This window comes from Panthera onca, chromosome E3 (assembly GCF_046562875.1).
Source record: "Panthera onca isolate mPanOnc1 chromosome E3, mPanOnc1 haplotype 2, whole genome shotgun sequence".
Classification (NCBI taxonomy): domain Eukaryota; kingdom Metazoa; phylum Chordata; class Mammalia; order Carnivora; family Felidae; genus Panthera; species Panthera onca.
This window is the reverse complement of record NC_138354.1, coordinates 32,624,317-32,649,584: the sequence shown is the minus strand read 5'-3', so window position 1 is coordinate 32,649,584 and position 25,268 is coordinate 32,624,317. Positions and strand designations below refer to the sequence as shown.

The 25,268-nt window shown below is 58.4% G+C and overlaps 3 protein-coding genes and 1 long non-coding RNA gene across 5 annotated transcripts; all 4 read right to left on the bottom strand.

Moving 5' to 3' along the window:
* Window positions 1-549: 549 nt before the first annotated feature.
* Window positions 550-3,739, bottom strand: SOCS1 (suppressor of cytokine signaling 1). 2 transcript variants are annotated; one of them, XM_060648508.3, is made up of 2 exons: window positions 3,529-3,739; window positions 550-1,833 (listed from the first exon to the last, which is right to left on the bottom strand). In XM_060648508.3, exon 2 carries the CDS (start codon window positions 1,781-1,783, stop codon window positions 1,133-1,135), a length of 651 nt encoding a protein of 216 aa, XP_060504491.1. In that variant the 5' UTR covers window positions 1,784-1,833; window positions 3,529-3,739; the 3' UTR covers window positions 550-1,132. The 2 variants fall into 2 exon arrangements, with proteins under 2 accessions (XP_060504491.1, XP_060504490.1); XM_060648507.3 differs by lacking the exon at window positions 3,529-3,739 and adding an exon at window positions 2,360-2,973 and having other exon boundaries at window positions 552-1,833.
* Window positions 3,740-12,494: 8,755 nt separating this feature from the next.
* On the bottom strand, window positions 12,495-13,904 carry TNP2 (transition protein 2). The gene is made up of 2 exons (XM_060648509.2): window positions 13,483-13,904; window positions 12,495-12,659 (listed from the first exon to the last, which is right to left on the bottom strand). Exons 1-2 carry the CDS (start codon window positions 13,823-13,825, stop codon window positions 12,643-12,645), a joined length of 360 nt encoding a protein of 119 aa, XP_060504492.1. The 5' UTR covers window positions 13,826-13,904; the 3' UTR covers window positions 12,495-12,642.
* Window positions 13,905-17,188: 3,284 nt separating this feature from the next.
* PRM3 (protamine 3) lies at window positions 17,189-17,682 on the bottom strand. The gene has a single exon (XM_060649752.2). It carries the CDS (start codon window positions 17,568-17,570, stop codon window positions 17,277-17,279), a length of 294 nt encoding a protein of 97 aa, XP_060505735.1. The 5' UTR covers window positions 17,571-17,682; the 3' UTR covers window positions 17,189-17,276.
* A 3,253-nt stretch (window positions 17,683-20,935) lies between these two features.
* Window positions 20,936-21,745, bottom strand: LOC145713256 (uncharacterized). Its single transcript, XR_014136298.1, has 2 exons — window positions 21,240-21,745; window positions 20,936-21,138 (listed from the first exon to the last, which is right to left on the bottom strand). It is a non-coding gene; the product is annotated as an uncharacterized LOC145713256 (long non-coding RNA).
* Window positions 21,746-25,268: the final 3,523 nt, after the last annotated feature.

Genomic DNA, 25,268 nt, shown 5'->3' with positions numbered 1-25,268 from the left:
GGCCCTCCTGCCACCACAGACCACAAAGCAGTTTTCTGGCTCCAGGTTGGGTGTTCACCGAAAAAGTACACGAGACAGAAGGGGATGGGAAGAAGGAAGTCAGGCCCAGTCCTGTATCCCCCACCCCACCTAAAATGCCCCTCCACCCCGCCGCCGCCGCCAAGGCTGAGTCTCAGAATGTGCCCCTCCTCTTCCAAAAACTCATCAAGCCCCCACCCCCCCGCCACCTTCCTGGAAGTCTTTGTGGTCACAGAATGAAAGAAGTTTCCTCTCTGTCATCCATTTCAGACAGATTCAGGGTGGACAGCCACAAGACGCCCAGGTGTCTTCTCTGACACGGGAACGGCCACAGGCACATTCACACCCCCTGCCTTGCTTTTCTCCTCTGGAAAAATGAGAAGAGTCTTGCTTCATAGGCTCGTCTGATTGAGGCATGGAAAACCCAGAACAGGGCAAGGCACACGTTAAGGGCTCAAACACGGAGCTGCCATTTTACCCCACACGAAACACCAACGCCGGACCGGCTGCTCCTCTCCCCCTGAGGGCTGGAACCATGCAGGTCCCCCGGCCACAGAGCACAGGTCACACTCCACCTCCAGCCAGACCCATCAGTCTTAGGACCACTCTGCCGTGGACCCGTTCAGAACCCCGGGGAAATCCTGGGAGCAAAGCACACGCTCTAGAAACCTTTTTTCTTAAAAAAAAAAAACTTTCATAATAAAGTTTATTACCTAAACTGGCTGTAAAAAATATAAAATAGGATTCTGCACAGCAGAAAAATAAAGCCAGAGACCCTCCCCCAACCCCTGGTTTGTGCAAAGATACTAGGTATATGTAAACATGAAGAGGTAGGAGGTACAAATTCAGGTCCTGGCCCCATACACAGTTAAGCTGGTACAACAACCAGGGAGATCCAGAGGGAGCACCGGGGGGGTGGGGGGTGCGCCCCCGCCCCCAAGACATGGGGAGGGGTCTGCGGCCTCGTCTCCAGCGGAGAGGGGGAGGCGCCTCGCCCCCACACCCGCTCCCTCCAACCCAGGTGGGGAGGGCACCCACGTGGTTCCAGGGAAATAATAATTAATAATACAAAATAATAACAAGGCGTTCGAGTTAATGCTGCGTGCGAGGCCGGTCAGATCTGGAAGGGGAAGGAGCTCAAGTAGTCGCGGAGGACGGGGTTGAGGGGGATGCGCGCCAGGTTCTCGCGGCCCACGGTGGCCACGATGCGCTGGCGACACAGCTCCTGCAGCGGCCGCACGCGGCGCTGGCGCAGCGGGGCCCCGAGCATGCGGCGCGGCGCCGCCACGTAGTGCTCCAGCAGCTCGAAGAGGCAGTCGAAGCTCTCGCGGCTGCCGTCCAGGTGGAAGCGGCCGGCCTGGAAGTGCACGCGGATGCTCGTGGGGCCCGAGGCCATCTTCACGCTGAGGGCGAAGAAGCAGTTCCGCTGGCGGCTGTCGCGCACCAGGAAGGTGCCCACGGGCTCGGCGCGCAGCCGCTCGTGCGCCCCGTGCACGCTCAGGGGCCCCCAGTAGAAGCCGCAGGCGTCGAGCAGCGCGCTGGCTCGGGTGATGCGCCGGTACTCGGCGTGAGAGCGGAACGTGCGGAAGTGAGTGTCGCCGGGGGCCGGGGCCGGGGCCGCCGGGCAGGGCCGCGGGCGCGCGGGGACCGCGGGCGCCGCCGAGGGCGAGGGCGGGGACGAGGACGAGGAAGGCTCTGGCCGCCGTCGGGACTCTGCTGCCGTGGAGATTGCATTGTCGGCTGCCACCTGGTTGTGTGCTACCATCCTACACGCGGGGCCGGCCGGAGGGGTGGGCCATAGCGTCCGGGGGTGCGCTGGGGGAGACACGGGCGGTGAGCCGAGAGTCGGGGCGGGCCCGTCCGAAAGGGCCGAGGGGCGCAGGAGCGAGTCGGCGCGGCCCCCGGGAGCCTCAGGGGGCTCAGCTAGCAAACGGGCCTCCCCGTCCGCGGAGCTCCTCCAGGCGGTTGGGGGCCCGGCAGGGGCGGAGTCCGGCCGCCAGGTCGCTCAGAGTTTGGGTGAGAGAGGGGGGCGTGAAGAGAGGTGCGGGGAGCAACCTGCCCCGACTGCGGCCACCGGGCCCTCGGCTCGCCGCCTCGCGGCCGCCGCCTGCTGGCCAGGCCGGGGACTGGCGCCTCGTCCGGGCGGTTTGGACCAAGGCAGAGAAGCTGCGCTGCGGGAACCCCGCGCGCGGGGGGCTGCTAGGGTGGGGCCGGCGGGGGCCAGGGGCGTGGCGGCCGCGACCCCATCATGCGGCCCCCGAGGCCGGCCTGACACCCGGCCGTCCTTTCCTGTCCTGTCTTCCCCTCTCCCTCCCGCTTCCTTGCCCAGTGCCCGGCTCACCTGGCGGCGGGGCGCGGGGCGCCGCGGGCGGGGCGGCGGGGGGCTCCGGGGCGGCTCTCGCGCATGCTCCGGGGCCGGGAGCCGTGCAGCTGCCACGGCCGCAGCTCGCTCTGCTCCGCGCCCGCCCCTGCACCAGTCTTTTATTTTAAACTGGGTAGGAGGTGGGGCCCGCTGGCGGCGGCTCCGCCCCCTAAGGCTGCAGGCCCCGCCCTTCCGCGCCACTTTCGGTTTCTTTTTCGGCGGTGGAGCGAGGCGCGGGCCACGCGAGTTCGACCTTTCGCACGCCATCAGGGACCCTCCGCGGGGAGGCACCCCCCTCCCCTGACCCAGCCTCACACCCATCCTAGGACCCCTCCATCAAGGGCTCTGGACCCCCTGCCATTCCGATGCCCCCTTTGCACCTGGAGCCCCTACTTTTGCCCCCACTACTGCCCTAGGGCGCAGATTTCTGCAGCCAAGCCCTTTTAGTATATACACTGGACTGGCTCCGACACACCCCTCTCCCCTCCCCCCACCAGGTATCTCGGCACCCGTCTCCGGTAGATCTCTGTCCTCCACTCCCCTGTAGCCAGGCCCCACTTCCCGATTCTGGGGTCCCACCTGCAGATCCGGCCCCGGACCCCTTGGGGCTGCTCCCGCCGTCCCCCTGCCGCCCGCAGCCCCAAACCCTCGGGCGGCTGTCCCCCCGCACCCCTCCCAGCCCGTCACTGGCCCTGGTCTTGGCTTGGGCTTCCCAGGAAGCGGCGGCCTGACCACAGGCTTCAGAGGAACCCTTCGGAAGCGCGAGAAAGGCGCCTCGACTGCGGATCCGAGTTCCTCGGAAACCGGGCGGGGCCGTTAAGGGCAGCTTTGGCTCCGCTTCCCCGCCAGGGGACAGCTGGAGAAACTGAGGCCCCGCGGAGGGGTTGTGATCTGCAGCGACTGGCAGATGAGGGGTGGGGTTCTGGATGAGCATGCCCTCCTCTCTTATTTTGGGGAGAGAAACAGCTGGGCACCTTCAGACGCACTTTGGAGCCGGATGAAAAGATGGTTCATTGATGTGATGATTCCAAAAACCTACCTTGAGTTTTCCTGGCCTGCCCTCCTCTCCCCCAACTACTACCTTACAGAGTCCTCTCCCGCTACTCGGTCAAGCATCTGCCGCCACTGCCGCCACCCCGCACTCATACCTCTGGTTTGGGATCATGGGGGCTTGATGGTGCCAGCTATACTTTGTACATCCGTGTGCGTGATCCGGTGACTTTGTCTGTCGTGGAGAAGCACGGAGTACGTGCCTGGTTGGTACGTGTATTTTTGAAGGCAAGAAAGAACTAATGAGGGTCGGGGCTAGTGCGTCGTTAGTCCCAGACTCTTCAGGGGTTACGCAGAAGACTGACCTGGCTGGGGGCTTGGCGAGTGGCCTCCCGCTGGCACATACTGCCCTCTACAGGCCGTTCTCAGACTGCAGCCCAGCCCTCTCGTCTCCTTGAAGCCCTAATGGGTTCTAGGTCCTCCCGCCCATCCCCTTGGTGCTCTCCTTCCCTGGCCCCAGGCTGCCCACGTTTCCTCTTAAACACAAGGGGATGGCCCAGAACCAGCCTTGCTTAGGACCCCATCAGCTCCCGGAATTCATGTTGGCAGGAGCTGGTATTGGTCACTAACGTAGTTGTCCCGTGTTGTGAGTGTGTATATACATATGTGTGTGTGTGTGCATGCGTTAGTGTGCAAGGAGGTGGGAGACAAGGTGTGGAGACGTGCATGTGCCAGTGGTCAGGTGCTGTGGTCATTCCAGAGCACCTACCTGCTGGTGCTGTGTCCTGTGGTGGGAGGTGGAAAAAAAAAAAAGGTAGTGGCTAAAAGTCTGACTTTGGACCCAGACTACATGGATTCCAGTTCACCTGTACCACTTTCCAGCCTTGTGATTCTGAGCGTGTAATTAACGGTTTCTCCATGCGTGAAACAGAAACAAAAATAGTACCTCCTTCCTAGCAGCAGGGATTATAGGGATTATGGGTCAAGCACTCAGAGCCATCCCTCGTAATGATAAGCATTCAGCAGGTGTTCGGTCTTGCTCTGTTCCTCTGAGGGTGCCTGCGGGCAGCGTGTTAGATCCTGTAGCCACGTGGCTTCATGCCGTGTCTGTTTCAATTTTTTTTTAATGTTTATTTAATTTTGAGAGTGAGAGACTGAGCGCAGGTGGCCGAGGAGCAGAGGGAGAAGGAGACACAGAATCCGAAGCAGGCTCCAGGGTCTGAGCTGTCAGCACAGAGGCCGATGCGGGGCTCGAACCCACGGACCGCGAGATCATGACCTGAGCCAAAGTTGGACACTTAACCGACTGAGCCACCCAGGCGCCCCTTTTTAATATTTATTTTTGAAAGAGAGCGTGCGCACGTGCACATGCATGAGTGGGGGAGGGGCAGAGAGAGGGAGACACAGAACCTGAAGCAGGCTCCAGGCTCCGAGCTGTCAGCACAGAGCCCCACGCGGGGCCTGAACTCACGAACCGTGAGATTATGACCTGAGCTGAAGTCACTTAACTGACTGAGCCACCCAAGCACCCCATCCCTGTGTCCACTTAGAAGCCCTAACCCAAGGGCCACAGGCCAGAGAAGGCATGGGCGAAGCAGAAGGACGAGAGTTTTGTGGGGGATAAACCAGGGCTCTGGATGCTGGCAGTGGGAAAGGGTAGCGCTTCCCTCTCACCTGAACTGGGGGGGGGGGGGGTGGTCTGGGCCCAGAGAAGGCCAGGCTGGGCTGGCTCCTGTATGATCTGTCTTCCTGCCAACAGTCTCCTCAGCAGGCCTCTGGGCAGAGGGAAATCTATAAATAGCTGATGGTCCATATGCCCCCTTAACCCCCACTGGCAGCTTCGATGGCTCTATGGGAGAGCCACCCCTTTCCTTGGGGTCTGGGACCCCCTTCTCACAGCCCCGTCTTGTTGCCACACTCCCACCCATGCCTGTGAAGGAAGCCCCCCTCCTCCATCCCATTGACTCATACCTGTGACGTATTGGCCTGAGGTGACTGTGTGCCACATGCTTTACAGTCCTTAGATCATTGGATTGGCGTAACAGTCTAATCTGCCCATTTTGCAGACAGAGAAACTGAGGCTCAGAAGGGGAATCGCTTGCCTTGGGGCACACAGCTCAGAAGGGGCAGAGCTGCAGGATATATCAGACCCCCCAAAGCTTTCACCCGTGTCCACCGTGCTGTCAGCTTCCTCCCCCAGTTCCTCCTGGTGATCTCAAATCCTGGTCTGCCTGCTAGAAAAACAGTAGATGCCAGAGAAATCAGAGATTCATCTGTATCCTGAGCCTGCCTGGGGAGGAGTGGGGACGGTTCTGCCAGCTTCCCTCTCACTTCGGAGCTTGAGGAGGCCCCAGGTGTCAGCGTCTAGGCCTCCACCTCTCCCTCTGTGGCTCTGAATTCATCCTTGAGCACCAATTCCTTGCCCGTACAGTGGGCTCGGCCCCATCCTCCACCCTGACCAGATCCTGTTTGTGAAAGCCGTGGTGACTCAGGCTCAAATCACTGAGCACACGGCCAGGACACTTACCACCAACAGGACAGCCACTCTAGCTTTGGTTTCATTTTCTGAAGCCCTGACTTCAAAACGAAACCAAATCCAGATACCAAAAGGGAAAAAGAAATCGGTTGACTGACAGGCATCTGCCTTCTTGGCATTTCTCCCCGGAGGACCGGCCCCAGGCTCGCAGGAAGCTGGGCAGCGCGGGAGCCCCGAGGAGCTCAGGCTCCACGTCAAGACAGGGCTGCGTTCCGATCCCACGCCTGCTGCTTCCCAGCTGTGTGACCTTAGGCAAGCAGCTTGCCTTCTCTGGGCCTTGTCTGCCCCGTCTGCGAAACAGTCCCTGAAAGTTCTGCCCCTCGCAGAGCAGCAGTGCACACCGAGCCGAAAGCAGAGTGCCCAGCAGAGAAGGTGCTTGGCACAAGCGACTTCTTGTCACAGGGCAGTTGGGACAGCCGTCTGTCCACAGCTTGCTGCGCGGCAGCCTGACATGTGGGGCCCCAGCCGGCAGCAGTGGGGAATCAAAATCCTGGCCCACAGGGCTCAGTTTTTCAGCTTCTCTTTCCAGCTTTGGCCAAGTTCTGCCGGGAAAAGCTGTCCCTGGCTAGGGCATGCGATCCTGAAGTTGTCCTCTGCCCCGGTGTTCCTCCATCCCGCCTGCCTCCAACCTGTGGCAGCAGCCCAGGTTCCCACGGGAGGCAGTGCCTCTGGGGAGCCCCAAGCAGTGGGGCTTATATCGTGGAGACGGCTAACCATCAGCCTGGGTTTAAACCTGTCACTTAATGAGCATGGGACCTGGGGCAAGCTTCTTGGTTTCTCTGTGCCTCAGTTTCCCTATCTGCAGGATGGGGGTAAGAGCGCATCTATTTCCCTCCTTCGGTATTCATTCAGCAGGTTAGTTGTCGAGTGCCCGCTGTCTGCCAGGTACTGGGAACTCAGGGGTCTTCAGGCAGACAGACAGGAGGCAGGGAATTCACATAAGCATTTCATGCTGTGCTAAGTGCCACGGGGGAAATAAACATGGGGACAGGGAGCGACGAGAGGTATGCAGGTTTGGGGCAAGAGTGAGATTGGGCAGAGAAAGCCTTTTGGATGGTGACGGAGTTGAGGTCTTTCTAAAAGTGGGCTGAAGGTGACTCCAGGCACAGAGATCAAGCAGTTCATGCAAAGGCCCTGCAGTGGGAATGATAGGCATGTGTGAGGACCCGAGAGAGGGCGTAGTGTTGGTGTAGACAGCAAGGGGGGTGAGCGCAGGGGTTCACCTGTGCTTTAGCACAGGGGTTGGCAGGGGTCCAGTCCGTCCGGCGGGTCCCGGCTAGGAGGTGGGAAGGGCTTGGATTTCACCCTGACGGCTGGAGCCAGTCCTTGAGGCCCAGGAAATACTGTAGGATTGGATGTGGAAAGAACCCTCTGGCTTTTGACCTTCCAGACAGCTGGGTCTTTAGCCACAATAACCTGCACTAGAGGCCTTGGGACATACCTCACAACTGTCCCTGACCCTCCAGGGTGTCACCACCCTAGTTCCCCCAAGTGGGTGCAAAACCAGTACCAAGGGACAGCCGGGGGACATTGTAAGAGAGAACACTGCTTGGGGAGTCCAAGGCCTGAGTCCTGGGGGTCAGCCCTCACTTCCCGGGAGACCTTGGGAGAGGAATCACAGTTTACCGGGCCCCCAGCTCTGGGCCGGGTGACAACTTTTTGGCATATTGTCTTACTTGCTCTTTCCCACGGTCTTATGAGGTGGCAGTAATTAGGTGCTCTCATTTACCAGAGGAGAAGAGCGCTACTCAGCGAGCTGGTGGAACGTGAACAGGAGTTTCGGAGAGGCTGAGCCCCACCTGAGGCCTCTGTCTGGAGAGGCCCCTGCTTCGCTGTGGGGCGTGGAACCTGGTCCCAGCCGGTCCCGACAGCGGGAATGATCGCGGCTTCCAGGGAACGCGTGCGCCCCTCGGGACCCTCGAGTCCAAGGAGAAGGCTCTCCTCTACAGCAGAGGAGGCCGACAGGCCAGGAGGGGTAGCACGAGCTGGTGACTGGACTCCAAAGTGACAACAGGAGGGCTCCTCCCTGGTCCTGGGGAGACTTGACGAGAACCTTCCAGCGGTCTCTTTATCCCCCTGCGACAGGTGGGGAAAGAGGTAGGTCAGAGATGAAGTGTAGGCAGAAAGTAGGGGCTATTGTATTAATAACTCCGAAATAGGAGGGGCAGGAAAGAGGATATCTGAGCGCGTTGGTCACGGAGCCCAGACATACCTGGTTCCAGGCCCAGCTCCCCCAGGCCACCCCCAGTAAGTGTGATGGCTTCGGGCAAATGGACTTAATCCAGAGGCCCCAAGAACCCTCACGAACTCCAAGCATGGTGGGCCTGGCAGTTCCGTTTGGCAGTGGACAGAGGGCAAAAGAGAACGTGTAAAAGCTGTGAAACCAGACACGGAAACACACACAGCCGGCCGGGACATCGGGAGTCGGGGCCAAGGATGACTCCTCACCTCACCCCGCTGTTCACTGTGAGAAAGCTACTGCCAACGGCAGGTACCGTGGCTTGAATTGGGCCCCGTTCTCAGGTTCGGGAGGCATCTCGTCTCCGGAGGCTCGACAGTGGCCCGTGACCTGGGAGGCCCGGTGCCCGCTGGCACAGAAGAGGCACCCGGCCAGGCCGGCAGGGCCCTGAGCGGGCTCTGGGACGAGGTGATCCTGGACCCGAGTTTGAAAGACCAGGGAGGACGTGGCCAAGGGACAAGAAGGGAGTGTGCTTCTGGAGGCGCACGGCACGGGCAGAGGCCTGGAGACAAAACTCTGAGGACCCGAGTGGCAGGTGGCAGGAGATGAGGCTAAGCAGGAAGGGTTTATAGGCAGAGGCTTGGCTGGGAGAAGGCCGTGTGCTGTCCTTGGCCTTTCCCTGCCCTGCGATGATGAGTGCCTCTGGGGAGAGCCTTCTGGGCCACCTTGGCTGGACCACCAAGCCTAGAAACGTGGGCCGGAGAGCAGTCAGTTTATAATCATGGGTTCTCTGTGCTCAGTTTATAATCGCCGCACCTGTACCCTCTCCCTTCAAGGTCAGCAAAGCTTTGCCGAGCACCTGCTGGATGCTTCGCCGATGCTCATTTCGTTTTTCTCCTCGACTTACTCTTCCGTTTCCTTGGATAGAATAATTAAAGCACTTTCCCTCCCTGGACGTAACCCCAGGCACCGGCTTGGTCTCTGCACTTTCACATCTTTCTGTGGGCACTTATGTCGTGCTTCCCCTCCGCCCCCTGCCCCATAAAAACAGTGTTGTTTTTTGTAGGCTGCTTTGTTCTGTAAATGATAGATCTTTCCCCATCTTGTTCTTTTCACCCAAGGACATCTGCCGGCCATCCGAATAGAGAGATCAACCCCCATTCTTTTTTTTTTTAACATTTGAAAAACGAAGTTTATTTTGAGAGAGAGAGAGAGAGAGGGCACGCACAAGCTGGGGAGGGGCAGAGAGAAGGAGAGACAGAATCCCAACGCGGGGCTCGAACTCACAAACTATGAGATCATGACGTGAGCCAGAGCCGGATGCTCGACCGACCGAGCCACCCAGGCGCCCCGTGAGTTATTGCCAGTTTTTGGCTCTCACAAACCAGTGTGACCCTGCACCTCCCTGGGCCTCCTCTCGGCACACGTGTGAGAAACACCTTGCGCGCTTCAAATGTTAATAGACGCCGCCTGGTTTGTCTGCCAGCGTGCGTGACCACCATCATGCCCTCAGCAGCCACAGCCAACCGTCTCTGCTTCCCTTACCCTCACCAGCACTGGTTACTACCCATCCTTTGCCATTTTTGCCCGTGCAGTGGGCACACAGGTGGCGTCTCGCTGTTGCCTTAATGCCTGCTCCTGTTCTTAACCGAGTCAACGAATGTGCACTGAGCTCCTGATAGGCCCCCGGGCTAGGTGCTGGGGATACAGCAGTCAAGAGCAGGGGGCCCCTTGGACCTCCTCGCAAAGCACGAGAGGCAAATAAGGCTCAGAGAGGTTAAGAGCCAGGCCCAGGGTCGTCCAGCGAGGGAGCGAGGGAGCTGGGATTTGAATCTGGGTCTGTACAGCTACAGAGTTTGAGTATTTTTCCTCCTGAATTGTACTCAGACGGGGCGTCTCAACCCAGGATGTGCCCCAGGACTGCTGGGTCCCCCGAGCGACCCCCGGGGCCCCTTAGGAATGGCAGCCCCACCACAGGCGAGGCTGTGTCCCGGCATTTCTCAGGCTACCCCGCACCCCCAATATCCCACCCAAATGAAATCTCTCAACCGGAAAGGCAAGATATGTTGCCTTCAGAATCTGCATAACCTTCCCAGTGGCTGAACAAAGCGGCTGTTTCTGTTTCCTGAATTTGGGTTTCCAGCAGACCTGCCCCCGAACTGTTGCCTCCCCACCTGAAACCAAGCAAGTAAAAGAATGAGCCTGTGGTTTGCTGTTTTTCCTCTTGTCATCGGTGTCTGCGCGAGAGGGGGGCCGTGTGCCTGTGAGTGCCTGCCGGCATGTGAAGAGGGGGTGTGTGTGTGTGTGTGTGTGTGTGTGTGTGTGTGTGTGTGTGCGCGCGCACGCTGAGGAGTTCACATGTAAACCTAACTCTCTCCGTGTCTGAGTGGGCTCGAAGGGCGAGTCCTTTGTCTATGTGACTGGTCATCTCTGTGTGTGTGTGTGCTTGTGAAACTTTTTTCTGAGTGTTGGAAACATGGGAACATGTGACCCAGTCTGTCGGCTTCCCACTTTCTCTTATTACAGAGATTGTGTCTCCACAATAGATCTCCTGCCTTCAGTGATCATATCATAAAAGGACACTGCCCAGGGAATAGGGAGGTCCTTTGGTGAGTGGGACTTAAAGTCCCTGACCTCATCTTCTGACCCTCTGTCTCCACCTGCTCCCTTAAAGTGTGCTCCCCAGAAGGGCTCCCCAAACTCTTCTGCCCTGAGGTGTCCGTGACTATCATGGCATCATGTGGCCTTACTTTTTTAATAGGAAACCAGGTGGTTTGGGGCAAAACATAAACATCTGATCTCACACCTGCCTTCCTGCAGACCTTATCAAACCATTTTACCTCTGAGTCTCAGCTTCTTCATCTATAACATGGGAGCGGTAATGTCTCCTGCCTTAGGTGTGTGGATTCAGTGGAAACATTTATGTCAAAGCGTCTGGCACCTCATAGGTGCTCAGTAAATGGTAATTTCCCCAGCCCGCCTGGACCCTCCCCACATCCTCTCATAGGTACGTGGTCCCAACCTGGAACATCTCCCTGCTGTGGGGAGGACAGGGGCCCAGGAAGTACACACTGTGTACCTGACCCTGTACTGGATGCTTGTATTGCACTATCTCAGGGAACATCCCCACCCCCTCCAGGTAACTCCTCGGGAGATGAGACCAGGGCACAGAGAGGGAAAATGACTCTCTAAAGCCGCACAGCAGAGATCTGAGGGGGGACCTTCCGGGTCCTGCCACTGTCCCGCAAAAGTCAGCCTTGCTGTAATTGACATACAGTGTGATGGCACTTTACCGCTGAAAGGCCCCCTCCTGGTTCCTTTCCGTCTACGGCAGACCCCCCGAGCACTTCCACGCCTGACCCGTCTCCACAGGTTCCCCTCGGGTCCGTTAGCCCAGATGCCCAGTGAAACACAAAAGGGAATCCCAAGCATTCATGTGCCCAGCGCTGTGCTGGGTACTTTCCCAGGCAGTGACGGGGCTGCTGGACTGTGAGGGGAGAAATGATTACCCAGTTAGATGTGGAGCGGGGGTGGTCTCGGAGGAACTTGGGTCTGACCCTAAGCCACTTGTGGTAATTTACATGGGGCCCTAACCATTCCCACCATCTGGTACTTCGTCTGCCTTATTACTTTTGCAAAGGCTCCTTCAGTGCCTACTATGTGCAAAGTGTGAGGCCTGCGTGCCCCTTCACACCCTCGACACCTCCAGAGGAGGAGACTGATTCCAGATGGCTGTTCCCTCTGTGCTGGCTCTTCTGTTCCCTGTAGCTCTGTCTCCACACGGCAGCGAGCACGGGACCCTGTTAAGACCCTCCTGTGACTTGAACGGCCAGGCTCCCGGTGCAAACCCCCGCAGGACCTGGCCCCCGCCTGTCACTGCCCCACCACCACACACTCTTCCTTTGGCCCAGAATGTTCTGGACGGGGCCCTGTGTGTCCTCTGTGTTCCCGGAGCCAAGCACAGCCCCAGAACGTACCTGGGCCCTTAGCTAAGTTGTGGAGCGTCACCAGCAGGGAAGCGGGAGCCAGGGTTCAAACTCGGGGTGCTCTGGACTTCGAAATGCACATTCCCGACCCCTCCCCTCGCCTGTCTCCTGCCACTCTTGTGTGCTGGCTACGGCACGTGGGTCACATGAACATGTGGGCCTGTGGGCATCCCGGGTGTGTGTGCACCGAGGTGGGAGGTACAGGGCCGAGGAGGGCTCCGCCCGTCTGCTTCCCAGCTTCTTGGGGTGTCCAGCCCGCCTTAGTTTCTGCTCCTGTGCTCGCGTTGGTTCGCACGCTTCCGCGAGGTCCCGGCGCGAGCCACGCCCCTGCTCCTTACACAGCCTCTTCCTGCTTTGAGCTTCCAAGCCAGGCCCCCCAACCACGTGCCCCCTCTCGTGAAACCAAGACGCCAACTCCAGGAATGGTCATCCAGCGTACAAGCTTTAATCAACGTTGCATAGAAATCACTGTAATAATGCGTTCCTGCAAAAAGTTTGACTTCCTTCTAGTGCGCGATGGCATTTCTCATTTGGGTGCAGCCGATGCAGGAACAAGCCATGGGGTGCTGTCTCAGTTGTATTTCCGCCCTGAGGGATGGGAAGGGGAGAGGACCTTTAACTGGGAATGCGTCGCTGCCTCCTTTGGGTTTTGGACTGCTCATCAGCAACTAAATACGGGGGGTGTGGGTGGAGCTTAGACTGTCAACCTCCTCTTGCCTTCTGTGAATCTGTCCATTTGTCCCACTTATCACCCAACCATCCATGAATTCACCCAGTCCCTCTATTACCCAACGTCCTTTCACTAAACCGGATCCAGGCTACCCATTCAGTCTGTCCGTCCAAACGTCTTCCTTCCACGGTGCAGTCAGGCTTCCAGTTGACCAGGCAGTTCATCTACCCTTTTATCCATCCACTCATCTGCTCATCTACCCACCTAGCCCATCATCAACCAATTCAACTTTCTTCCTGCAGGTGTCAAACTACGCCCAACCCATTCACCATCCATTCACCAGTCATGGGGGTTGGGGGACGGGGATGCAGTCTATCCCTCCCTCCCTCCGTCCACTCAGCCACCTAACCTTGGTCACCCAACCCTCTATGGACCAACCTTCTAATGAGTGGTTTACCCAGCCAGCCTCACATCCACCCATCTAGCTAACCCACAATCTGGCCACCCTGCCCATCATCCCACTCTATCTGAAGAGCTAGTCCATCAGTGCGTCACCTATACAACCACCCTAGTCTCCTCGCCTTGGCCACCCTTGCCTGTGGTTCCTCTGTGCTCTGGCTTAGAGGCTGCAGCCTTTACCTCGCTCCCCCTAAGGTCCAGCTGGGCTGCTCTCCCTCGTCTGGGGTCGGGGAGGGGGGAGGGGAGGGTCCTGTGGCCCTTCCCCATCTGCTTGAAAGGTACCTGAGTTCCGCCTCTTTGTTTTATACACCTGCTGGCTCCTCTTGGCCGCCTTCCTCTTTTTCACCTTTCCTCCCGAATTCTTTCTGTTCTGGGGGTAGCTGCAGGAACGAGCGGTGGGTCGCGGGGGGCAGTGGTGGGAGCGCATGCTGTGTTTTTGGTGCCTCGGCGGTGGGCTGGGGTCTGGACTCTGGCTCTGGTGGCCGGTTGGGCTGTGGCCGGAGCTCCGGCTCCGGCTCCGGCTCCGGCTCCGGCCGCAGCACTGGCTGCAGGTGTGGCTTTGGGGCCGAGAGTTGCTGTGGGGCTGGGTGTGGGTGATGGGAAGGCTCTGCGTCTTGGTGTCCATGGGAGGCCACGCTTGGAGGGGCAGAGGCCTCCTCCTTCTCCTCTCGAAGCACGCCCGGCTTTACAGAGGCCCCGGCAGCCCCTGCTTATATAATTGGGGCTGATTGTGATGCCACAGGCCACCGGGGTGTGACAGATGTGGCCAGGCTGGGACAAAGCCCCTGCCCCTTGCCTTCACCCCAGGGGGGGGCCGCTTTCAGGGGCGCCCTGGGAGAGTCCCATCTGTTGGCTAAAAGTAGGGACCCTTGGGAAGCCTAGGTGGCTCAGTCGATTAAGCGTCCGACTCTTGGTTTCGGCTCAGGTCATGATTTCACAGTCCGTGGGGTCGAGCCCCACATCGGGCTCTGCGCTGACAGCACGGAGCCTGCTTGGGATTCTCTCCCTCCCTCTCTGCCCCTCCCCCACTCACGCTGTCTCCGTCTCTCTCAAAAATAAACAAAACTTCAAAAAAAAGGCGGTAGGGACCCTGGGGTCAGGTGGAGCTGGGTCCATATCCCTGATCTGCTGCTTGCTTTCCTCTGGCTTTTGTAGAACGGGGGCAATAAGAATACCGATCTCCCAGGACATCAGATGAATTAGAGAATCTACGTCCAGTGGTTGGCTCCGGGCCAGCCCCCAGAAGGACCTCCATACCCGCTGTCTGAGCATCCCCAGTGCGCTTCCGTATTCCCCCCACGCAGCGTGGAAGTCAGGAGCACCTCTCTGACCCTGGTGCAGTTGGCTGGCCTCGTGGGCAGCCCGTCGGGTGGATGACTGGTGTACAGCCAGACGGGCGGGTGGGCAGACGTTGAGTCGACTGGATGGCTTACCGCACGGCGGTTAAGAGTACCGGACGGACTGATGGGTGGTCTGCCTGGTGAGCTCACCTCCCCAGCCATGTTTCAAGCTGGGGGATTTAGAACCTGGTTCTAACGCCGGTTTGGGCTTATGTCCGATCTTGGGTAGCGTGTTTTGGTTTTCAAGGCTCGGTTTCCTCATCTAACAAAGGGATGTCTTTCCTTCCTTCGCCGCATTCTTGTGAGCCTGACTGCGTGGTCGCCTTGAGAGCCTGCCTCTCTCCTGACTCCCTGCTCCTCACCCTGCTCCCCTCCTTGATGGTGGAGCCCCGCCATCCAGTTGGAATCACCACCCTGGCCCGGCTCAGACCTCCCAGCTCCTAGAGCAGAAAGCCGGTGCCTGCGTTTGCACACAGCCCCGTCGGAGCTCGCTCGTCCGTTCGGTGCTCCGTCCGCAGCCGCCTACCTCCCCCCACACCTTGGCCAATGCCCGTGGGCTTTGCTCTTGGCCGCTCAGCCTGTAGCTCCCATTTCCTGCTGCCACGCCACACCGTCTGTCCTCCCCGCCCCCAGCAGCCCCCCCAGCCAACCCCCGCTTCTCTCTGTTGGTCATGCACAGCTTTGCCTCTTGTTGTGAGGCTTTGCTACCACCTGCTTTTGTCGCAGGTTATTACTAAGCATGTCCCGTCAGTCGTGGCGAAAGCCGCTCTCGTCTACTGAGCGCTTCCTGTGTGGCTGGCCTCCGGGCCCCACGTTTTCTGTAGGCAGCCCTGCCCTCCAGCCTCCCAGGGACGCTGTGCGGTAGACTGAATGGTGCCCCCCCTCCCCCCAAAAGATATGTCTACGTCCTAACCCCTGGAACCTGTCGTGGATCTTTGCAGATGTAAGTAAATTAAGGATCTTGAGGGCATCCTGGATTATCCAGGTGGGCCCCAAATCCAGTGACAAGTGTCGTTATGACAGAGACGAGACACAGGGAGAAAAACCAGGTGGGGGCAGAGCCCATGAGGGTACTTGACCACAAGCCAAGGAAGTCCTGGGGCCCCTGTGTGCCGGACGAGGCAGGAAGGATTCTCCCCTAGGACCTCCGGAGGGGGTGTGACCTTGTTGACACCTTAATTTCATGCCTCTGGCCTCCAGACTATGAGAGAATAAATCTCCATTGTCTTAAGCCACCAAATCCGTAATAATTTATTATAGCAGCCCTAAGAAACTAATGCACCCTGGAAGGTGGGTGTCTCATTATTATATTTAACAAAGGGGAAACGGGCTCAGAGAGGTTGAGAGACCAGCCCAGAATCCCACAGTTCGTCAGTGGCCGAGCCAGGATTCCAGTCCAGGTCTGGCCCCTTCTAGTCCTGCCTTTCAGTCACGGAGGGCCCGCGTGGCCCTCTCTGTCCTGGTGGCTCTGTTTGTGTGAGCTCAGTGGGGCTAGTTGGGTTCTCAGTGCTGGGCCACTCTGTCAAGACTGGCTGTGGGTCTCTGGACTGTCTCCCCCATCCTCCCCTCTCCCCACTCTCCTCCCCCCTTCCCTCCCCCCTCCTGACCCCCCTCCACTGCTGACTCCCCACTTCCCGGCCCTCCAGTACCTAGTGAGATAGAGTCTGTGTTTTATTCAACTCAGGGCCCATCAAGCCTGGCATGGTGCCTGGTATGCAGCAGGGGCTCGACGGGGATGTTTGCGGGCAGATGACTGGGCAGGCGGACCTATGGGGCGTGGACAGAGGGACAGAACCGGCTCACCGAGTTCCTTGGTCAGGGCATGGAGTTGGGGGCCCTGGACAGCAGGGTCTCTTCCTCCTGACATCACATGCCCTCTGCCTGCTCCGGGCCTCAGTGGTGGCCTCCCCTTTGAGTAAGTCAGGGCCTCTCCTTGCACTGAGAATCTTCTGGAAATACTGTCCACCTCGCACTCCCGTCTCCAGCAGCCCCCACCAGGATCCTTCTCAGGCCCAGGAGCCTGGTGCTCGGGGGACCGAGGGAAGGGGGTGAGACCTCACTGGTTATTCCTTTTGGCAAGAGCAGGGTTAAGAGAGCCAGGGCAAGAGTGGCAACAGACGCGTTCCAATGCTTCTTGAAGGCCAGACTAAGGGCCTGGGTCTGCGTCTGGATCTGGCACCTTCTCTGGGCTCCCACTGCCCATTGCTGTGATGGGAGCATTGGCAGCTGGACCCCTTGATGAAGGCAGACGTGAGCCTTTGGCGGTGGGGAGCACAGGTGGTCACCCTGACTTCAGCAGCGTCAGTGGCTGAGGACTGGAGGCCCCTCCATGTGCTCTGACCCCAGAACCAGGGCCAGGGCGGCCAGAGACAGCCACCGTGACCCCAGCGACATTTCCGACACACCTGGCCAGCTTCCAGTCCTGGCTACCACTTTTCCTACCCGCCGAGGCAGGGGAGGGTGGTTGAGAAGCCACGGGGGCGTGGGCCTCCTGAGAACTTCCAGCTGGACACCAGGAACAGGGGTCCCTGACCCCTGCTCTTCCCCGTCCCTACGCACACACGGGCACATGCTCGCACATGCACACGCTCGCACACACACACACGCAGCACTGCAGGCGTGGGGTTGGAGAGACCAGAGAGGCGAAGTCCTTGGGAGACTTTTTATTGACTCTTTTCAGAAAGTTCTTCTCGCCGGAACAGTGGTGGGAATCTCTTCCTGGGCCACCGTCGTGGGTCAGGAGTGCGTCTGCTTGGGCTCGGGGCTCTGCTGGGCCGCAGGCTCTTCTTCCGCACCCTCCTGCTCCTGCCGCTCGGCCTCTATCAGCAGCAGCTTGCCCTGCACTGGGAGCTCCTCCTCGTCCTCCTCCTCTTCCTCCTCCTCGTCCTCCTCCTCCTCTCCCCCCTCTTCTCCCTCCCCCTCGGACGACAAGGAGAAGTTATCCTGACTCACGCAGGCCATGAGCTTCTTTATGGGGGATTCGTAGCCCCGGCCGTGGCCAGTGCTGAGCTTGGCACAGCGGGAACCCATTGCCCGCGTTGGCTGCCTCTCCAGACCGGGAGGGAAGGCCACTGGAGATGGGGGGAGTGGAGGGGCTGTGAGGACAGTAGGCAGGGCGCTGACATCACAAAGGGGCCCCTGGAGCCCCGCCCCCCGCCCTCGGACACCCGAGTCTGGGCTGACACCTGTCTCAGACCTCAGCCACCAGCAGCCCCCTCGAGGTTCCACCACCTACAGGCCAGGACGGAGTCAGAGTTCCAGGCCGGCCACCTTGCCTCATTTGTGCTGGCAAAAGTCCCCCTTTTAGCTGAGATGACAGTTGGGGATAGAATTTCCAGAAGCAGGAGAACACATAGGCTCCTCCCCACATTCCAGAAATACCCAGCCCCAGAGAGCCGTTGACATTATGTGAGGATGGGTTAGAATAGTGGTTACTTTGGGGGGCAGTTGGCTTGAGGGAGGAGAGAGGCTGGAAATGTCTGTTTCCTTGACCTGGTGGTGGAGGCGGGGGGGGGGGGGGCGGCGGGGAGGGCTGCACAGGTGTACTTATAACTTGTGCCCTGTGTATAAGCTGTACTTCTGGAAGACTAGAAGTTTTCCTGTTTGTGGTCCCAAGTCTTTGTACATGTGCCCACAGCACACGATTTCAGCACAGGGTGCATGGGAGGGGGGTGAGGAGTCATTTCTGAGCTCTTGCCTTTTTCTGCTCCGGAGGGAGCATGGCCCTGACGACAGGGATTTAAAATGTGTGGTAATGTCCAAAGAGTTCGAGGGGCACCTGGGCGGCTCAGTCGGTGAAGCATCCGACTTTGGCTCAGGTCACAATCGCATGGTCAGTGAGTTCAAGCCCCTCCCCTGCACATGCTCTGTCTCTCTCACAAAATTAAAAAATATTTCTAGTGGCCCCCAAGGCCTCCCTCAGTCCAGCACCTCTTGCTGGAGCATGCCAGACCTGCTTCCCATTCCCCAGCCACCCAGCACACCCTTGCCCACTCTGGGTAACGGGAGGATACCGTTTATTTTGTTCACTTTTTTTATCTGTGCCTGAGGGAGACTGGACAGCAAATTTATTATCTCAAGCTTTATTTGACAGATGACTTTGGTGCATTTCAGTCAAGATGTTGTGGGCTGGCAAGGAGCATCCAACGTCAGGGGATTGCTTTGGTCTCACCGGGTGGTTCTTTGGCGGGTGACTTTTCCTTGATTTCCATCCAGGGGTGTGATGGACCCCGGAAGGTTTAGTGTCGCCTCTGGCACCTCCTTGTCCTGACCCTTCTGTGGCCTTTTGGAAAAGAGTCCTGGTTACAGGGCTCTGGGGACAGGACTCGGGTGTCACGGGGTGGGGTCCCAGGGCCACCCTGGGCGGGTCAGGAGTGGGGCTGGGGGGGGGTGGGTGCCTCCCGGGGGTGGGGTTCCCGTGCCAGCCTGGGCGCATCAGGGGCGGAGACTGGCCGCACCTCCGGTTCTGGACCTGCAGGCACCTCTCTGGCTCCTTCTCCTCCGGCAGGAGCATCTCCGCCTCCTGCGGGCCCTGTACCGCCGCCTTTGGGAAGAGCGCCTGTGTCTGCAGCAGCAGTCTTTGTGGGTCCTCTGGTCCACCTGGATGTCCTCTGCGTTCACGGCCTGCTCCTGCTCCTTGTCCTGGCACTCATGCTGGCCGTGCTCCCACCCCTGCTGTGGGTGTTCGCTCGGACTCTTCCTGCAGCATCGGACCATGGTCCCGGGGCAGGTGCCTTAGGCTGAGGGCACGGCTGGCCTTGGGGGTAGGGGAGGAGGGTTGAGGCCTGCCCGCCTGCTCTTGCCGTCAATGTTGGTCTGGTCTGCTGGCCGCTCTTTGCGGGCTTATATATAAAGGGGCCCCCCACTGTGACTCGGGGGCCCCACCCTACCATTGTTCCCACGCTGGCCAGTCCCTTCACAGCCGGCAGGGCCACCCCCTTGCCTTGCCTAAAAAATGTGTGTGGGTCCCTCAGGCCACAGGGACAGTGCTAACATTTTGTACAAATCCATCTCAGCCGGTGTCATTCTCACACACTCGTTCCTGAAGCTTCCTCCCCACCCTGGGGCTGTGCCACGACCTGGGGTTTTGGATGGGTTGTTACTGCATTCATTTACTTTCCAATTCCTGCTTCCCATGAAGAGGTGATGTGGCTTGCTCTAGGTCACTCTGCAAATACGGGGCAAGGCTGGGCATCAGTCTGTGCCCTTGGCCTTCCGCCCCCTTCCCACCCCAGGCGGTGCTCCCCTCCAGCCCGGGTGGTGCTCCCCTCCACCTGTGCCATCTTCCTTTCTCCTGGGCCTCACTGTCCTTTGGATCCCAGTAAAATCCAGAATGTGGGAGCAACTGTCCGACCTCTAACCCTGTGGACGTCACCTTAGGTGCAGGGGGACTTTCTGGCTGGGTCCCGTGTGGGAATGCAGGTGGCTTCTAGGAGCTGCGAAAGATGAGGGAACTGGTTCTTCTCCCCTGGAGCCTCCAGAAAACCCAATTCAAGATAATAAATTTGCGTTTTAAGCAATGAAGTTTGTGGGGATTTGTTAACAGCGGCTCTTTAGGAAACCAGTACAGAGGGCTTGATCCCACCCTAGTATTCATATGCTGTTTAGTGCCGCCCTAAGTGTAAATGCCCCGGGATGTGAGGGGGTGTTCTGCGTCCAGCCGTCCTGCCATCCTGCCCGTATACAGTCAGATACGCGGGGTCAGGCAAGCGGGTTCGGTCCCATTCTGTGTCCTTACCTGAAAAGACCGGGTCATTTATGCCCATCTTGCAGTGTGAGCCCCAGACGTGATGAATGTATGGCACTCAATAAAGGGAAGTCACGGCCACGACATTTCTGCGGTCACTTTCTCACCGAGCTCCCTGCGACTGACGAAATGCCCTGGGCTTTGCGGGGATCTGACTGAGCCAAGCAGACTCAGAGTCTCCCAACCCATCGTGAACAATGTCCACATCTCACTGGGGTTTTAAGCCCCCGGTGCATCATGTGGGTTGAGGGGCCAAGAGGAGACGGGCAAGTTTTCTCGTGCCCTGAACTAGGGAGACATTCAGTGCTGTCTCGGCAGCATTGTTCTCAAACAGAAGACACCTGGGCACTTGGGGTGTAGTGAAACCTTGAGCAGGAGCTGCATTTCCCCGGCTCTCCGGGGGCGGGGCAGGGAGCAAGTCCAGAGCCAGGGAGAAGCCCTCCGACGCCAGCAGGACCCGCCCCCGCCCCCGTCACCATCCCCGGTGGGACTCACAAAGGGCCGGCCGGCGCGGGAGCAGATTTTGGTGGTGACCGGGGCGGAACAGAGAGCTTGGAGCCAGATCCAGTGACCGACGCTCGTGTCCCCTCTTCCCGGCATCCCCCCCCCCCCACCCCGAACCCCCGTCAAGACAGAGACGAGGGCGCGATTCTTTTTTTTTTTCAACATTTATTGACAGGTGGCATTGTTCGTTAGCAGGCTCCTGTTCAGGTCATGGTGTTGGTGGCATGTTCAGAGGCAGCAGGTCGGTCTTGACTGGCTGGTAGAATTTCGGGCAGGAGTGGTGGACCGGTACCCCGTGCGTGGATCATCTTCTCCTGCACCTCCCCACCCTGTAGCGGCGGGAACACACTGCGGAGGGAACCGGGGAGGGGGAGTTTCAGCGGGGCCGGGGGATCCCCGGCCCGGCCCCACCGCACCCCCCCACCCCGCCCCGGGGCGCGCCCCTTCACCTCTCTTCCTCGGCCTCCTACAACATCGCCTCCTTCGTCTGCGGCATCGGCGTCTGCGGCGACGGCACCTGCTCCTGCTGTGGCTGCGGCAGCATCTGTATCTGGCCATGGCTCTAGATGGATCCGGCCGGGATGCTCAGGGCAGGGGGTCTATCTTGGTCGAGCCAGCCAACCTGTGAGCAGGTGGAACTTGGTGGGCTGTGAGCCCGGGGCCCGGCTTGTGGGCCTCTTATAGACACAGGGGGGGCACCCTGGGCATTGTGAGGGCACAGAGGCCTTGACCTCACAGACCCTGCCAGAGCTGTCCTGATCGCGTCCATATATGGGCGTGTGGGAGGCCCTTGGTGAGGGCAGGGTGGGGCCTGGCCCGGCCTGGCGCACGGGGTCACTCCCCCCCCCCCCCCCAACCCCAGGTCACCGGCGAGGGGAGACAAGAGGACTTCTCTGTCAGGGGCACTCAGTCAGTCAGTCAACAACCAAAAAAATTATTGGACACCTAGTATGTGCTCGATTCTGGGCTAGGCCCTGGCATACCGCGATAAATAAGGCAGACGTGTTGCTGCCTAATCGACTTTATCCTCTAACTGGGAAACCTGAAGGAACCACACGGAATAATTAAGATTGTGGAAAATGCTGAGAAGGGAAACCCGAGGTTTTTTTTACAAGGGTATAGGTTGGGGGGAAGCCGACCTCAGGGAGGTGATAGGAAACCTGCCCAGGGGTTTGCTGGTAAAGTGAATTGCTGAAGGTTGAGTCAGGGTCGGGGGAGGGAAAAGCATGTCGGGAGCGGGAACAGCAGCTGTGAGGTCCAGAGGCAGCACACGGCCTGGGTTCCATTGATATGAAGGGTCCAGAAGAGCGACATCCATAAACACACAAGTCGATCAGTGGTTACTTGGCACCAGGGAACCGTTGAGGGCTGCCTGGTGGGCACAGGGCTTCCTTTTGGATGACGAAAATTTTTGGAACTCGGTGGTGGTGGTTACATGACAGTGTGAACACACAAAATGTCCCTGGATCACTTTTTTTAGAGTTGATTTATGTTGAGAGAGAGAGAGAGAAAGGGAGAGCATGGGTGGGGGGTGTGCAGAGAGAGAAGGAGAGAGAGAGAACCCCAAGGAGGCGCCGGGCCATCAGCACAGAGCCAGATGCAGGGCTCCAGCTCACGAAACCATGAGATCATGACGCGAGCCAGGATCAAGAGCCAGACGCTTAATTGACTGAGCCACCCAGGCCAGGCCCCCCTGAGCCACTTTAAGATGGTGAATTTGGGGGCACCGGGGTGGCCCCGTCCGTTCAACGTCCGACTCCTGATCTCGGCCGGGGCCTTGATCTCAGGGTCATGAGCTCAGCCCGCATTGGGCTCCGTGCTGGGGGTGGAACCTACTTACAACACAAACCAAAACATACGGTGGTGAATTTTACAGTACGTGAATTTCACCTCGATTGAAAAAAGGAAAGTCCAGAGGCTGAGAGGTGCTTGCCAAGTGTATGGAATTGAAGGAGACCCCCGTGGGTGGGGCAGAGAGCGCGGGCGGGCTTGGGCAAGACAGGGCCAGCCCACTCCGAGCTTTGTGTGATCTTTCCTGCGACCCGCATGAGTTTGAGGGATAAAGAAGGTAGCCGTTAGCATTAGATTTGGTTAGTTATAACCGAAAACCAACGTACCTGACTTCCGGATGTGAGTTTTACATTTTACTTAAGAAGTTAAAAGTGCTGGGACGCCTGGGTGGCTCAGTCGGTTGAGCGCCCGACTTCGGCTCAGGTCATGATCTCGCGGTCTGTGAGTTCGAGCCCCGCGTCGGGCTCTGTGCCGACAGCTCAGAGCCTGGAGCCCGCTTTAGACTCTGTGTCTCCCTCTCTCTCTCTGACCCTCCCCCTCTCATGCTCTGTCTCTCTCTGTCTCAAAAATAAATAAGCATTAAAAAAAAAAAGTCAGAGTTTGTTGGGCAGATCGTGTCCTTGTTTTGGGGATTCACAGACTGGAACATTTGGGCATGAGGGGCACTGTTTCGCCAGATGCTCTCAAGTGATTCAGAAAAACAGCAGTAGCGATGGACAGGTATCTGCATGGGGAAAGAGGGAGAGGGTGTAGTGGGGTAAATGGAATAGAATGTTAACCCTTGACCAGTCTGGGTGAAGGTGGTTCTTTGTATGGTTTTTGCAACTTTTCTGGAACTTTGAAATTATTTCAAAATCAATTACTAAAACTATTTTTTAAAACAAAAGGAAGAGGGCCCGGGAGGAAGGCCTTCCAGGGCTGGTGTAGGGGCTCCCCCTTTCCGAAGGGCCTTGGGCTTCTTTTATCTTTGGCTCTACCCTCAACAAGTGCTTTCCGTTCCCAAGGTTGCCTCTTAGTCCAAAGCCAGGGCCACCGTGGACAGTTGTGCATTTTGTGTACTGCTCAAAGCCCTCAAAGGGATTGAATGGGGACTGAAATCCAGCCCGTGCTCTGCTTGCCAAGCCAGGCCCAGCACACACAGGCAGGCTTCTGCCCACAGGAGCTGTTTTCTAATTGCTCACAGTAGAAGTCTTTTCTAATTCGAACAAAAGCACACTCAGGGCTAGCCTCAGCCCTGCTGGAAATTCACCCATATCCACTGTCAAAGCAAGAGGGAAGAGGAGGAGGGGGGCAAAAGGAGTCATTACTCTATAAAGAGCTTTCCCAGACACCCCACCCAGCAACTTCCCTTCTGATCATTTGTCTTACTTCAAGAGCATCCTGCCCCTGGGGATAAAGCTGGGTTCTTCAGAGGGAGAGACAGGCCAGTAGATAGTTAGTGCATTTTGCTCCAGAGGGGGTGCAGCCAGAAACTTCCAGAACCCTACTCCCCAACCCACAAGGTGGGAAAACCATGAATTAGAAGCTAAAGTCCACCAAATAACTAAGAGAGCTACACCTGGCATGAAGGGAGTTCACAGTACCTTTTCATTCAATGACTCATGTATAGATCTGATTAAAAAAATTTATTTTTAACATTTATTTTTGAGAGACAGAGAGAGATGGAGTGGGGGAGGGGCAAAGAGAGAGAGGGAGACACAGAATCCGAAGCAGGCTCCAGGCTCTGAGCTGTCAGCACAGAGCCCGACGCGGGACTCGAACTCACGGACCGCGAGATCCTGACCTGAGCCGAAGTCGGACGCTTAACCGACTGAGCCACCCAGGCGCCCCTGGGAGAGTCCTCTTGAGGAGGTGATGTTTGAGCCGAGGGCTGAGTGATAGGAACCAGCTGTGCCAACATCTGTGCAGTGTGGGTGTCCCTTTGGAGAGGGGGCCGGTGGCTCTGTAGCACACAGTCGTTCAGGGCTGCGGGCTGAGCTCAGCCTTCTTGGACACGCAGCGTGGAGGGCGTCCTGACCTCTGTGTCCAGCCCCCGCACGCAGGGACAGAGCATAGAGGAGGCTCCTCTATTTCTAACTAACTGCCTTGGCCCGGGAGTGACCCCCCTCCCCTTCTGTCCCCACGCCATGGGGGAGCTGACCATGTGGCCTGTGGGGCGCAAGGCAGGCCTGGGGGTCGGGTCGGGGGGCTGCTGCAGGAAGGGGAGTGGAACGGGAGGACGATTCTTTAGTGTCCCCCTCTCCCTCTGTCGCAGGGCTGGAGGGACGCGGCGGCTGGCGGTGGGCAGGGTGGCTGGCAGGAAGCTCACGCACAGGGTCTAAGAAGCGCCACTCTGAGGAAGGGACGTGTGAGCGGAGACTTAACTGGGGGGGTCCGCTGGTTTGAAGGCCTGGCAGCGGGACAGGAAAAGCTTGGAACGGAAAGAAAGCCTTCGGGTTTAGCCGAGGAGACCCTGCGTGAATCAGATCACCGGACAAATAGGTCGTAAGGCCGGGGAAAGGAGGTGGGCCCCTGGGGCTCCTCTGGATCTGAAATGTCGGGGTTTTGTTCGAGCAGCTGGCTGTTACCCTGCGGAACGTAGCGCTTGCCGCTAGCCGCTACTCGCCGCGTTTGCTCTTTATCTCCAGGTAGGACACAAGTTCCGGGAGGTCGGGAACGGAATTTTGTTCACCGTGACAAGCCTCCTA